At 52.3% G+C, this 1,214-nt stretch overlaps 1 protein-coding gene across 1 annotated transcript in view; it reads right to left on the bottom strand.

Moving 5' to 3' along the window:
* Window positions 1–1,214, bottom strand: part of Dhx57 (DEAH (Asp-Glu-Ala-Asp/His) box polypeptide 57) — a 62,175-nt gene that overhangs the window by 1,231 nt on the left and 59,730 nt on the right. Inside the window, exon 23 of the mRNA XM_005390897.2 lies at window positions 543–743. Within this exon, the coding sequence (XP_005390954.1) occupies window positions 543–743 (201 nt within the window). The remainder of the gene's footprint in view (window positions 1–542; window positions 744–1,214) is intronic.

Below are 1,214 nucleotides of genomic sequence, written 5' to 3' on the forward strand. Positions count from 1 at the left end.
ATCCTCCTGCCTCAGCCTCCCAGGTGCTGGGATTACAGGTGTGCACCACCATGCCTGGCTATCTTTTTATTTTTTTGTAGTGCTGGAGATTGAACCCAAGGCCTGCTAATGAAAACACCTTGAGTCTCTTCCTTTTCCCTTTCTTTTCATTTCTTTTCTCTCCTTTTCTCCTGTCTCTCCTTCCTTCCTCCTTCCTCCTTTTCTTTTCTTCATAGTGGTTGAATCAGGGTGGTTTTTATCTGTGAAATTTTGCTTATCTGTGTTTTCTGATTTACCATAGTAAGCACACAGTATGCGTCTAACATAAGGCCTGCCCCTCCCCCAGCTTTCGGGCCAGCTGCCACTCATCCCAGGCTGTCCCTCCCCACGTGCTTCCTGGAGCGGGTATCGGGCTCCACCCACCTCAAGGCAGCCTTCCCTTCCTGAGTCCCACATTTCCTCCGGATGAGCTCTGTGGTTCCTGGGCCTGCAGGAACGCTCTACACTTCACAGTAGCAAACCCCTCGGGGCCTGAGCCTTGCGAACAGCAGCCATTCCTTTACCTGATGGGAAGCAGCAACAAAACGGATCCAGCCATCATCCAAGGAGACAACAAACTCTCCCCTCTGAAGCTGCACGTTCACTTGGCCTCCTCCAAACAAGACCAGAGGGTACACAGACACCATGCTGCACTCCCGGATGAATACCCGACTAGTTTTGATCTTCTCATGGTACAACAGGTAGGGGCTGTCAAAATGTCTGACCTGCAAAATAAACCCTCAGATGACAACGGTGATGTCACTGGCACTACCAGGGGAACCTCAGCATCCCCGTGGACTTAAATACTATCTATGAGTCACCCCTAAGTTTATCTCCAGTGAGTCAAGCTTGTGTCAACTCGACTGGCTTAGGAGCAGTCAGGGACTCGCTGGAGTACAGGCCCGTGTGTGTCTGGGTGGGCCGTGGAGGTGTGACCTTGTGTGCTCTGTCTGGTTCCTGACCCCTTCCGCTGGGCACTGCGTCCTCATGCTGCTTCCCAGCATCCCGGACCAAGCATCTCTGTCCCACCACGCCCTTCTGTCATGTTTGTGTCCTGGAGCTGGTCATGGACTGAGCCCCCTGAAACTGTGAGCCACACTAAATCCTTTAGCTGTGGGTTTTGGGTATTGCATCTCAGCAACAGAAAAGCTGAGTCACGTGCCCCAGCCAGTACTTTCCCTTGAGCTCCCTTGTGT

This window comes from Chinchilla lanigera, unplaced genomic scaffold, assembly GCF_000276665.1.
Source record: "Chinchilla lanigera isolate Chin_1 unplaced genomic scaffold, ChiLan1.0 scaffold00040, whole genome shotgun sequence".
Classification (NCBI taxonomy): Eukaryota; Metazoa; Chordata; class Mammalia; order Rodentia; family Chinchillidae; genus Chinchilla; species Chinchilla lanigera.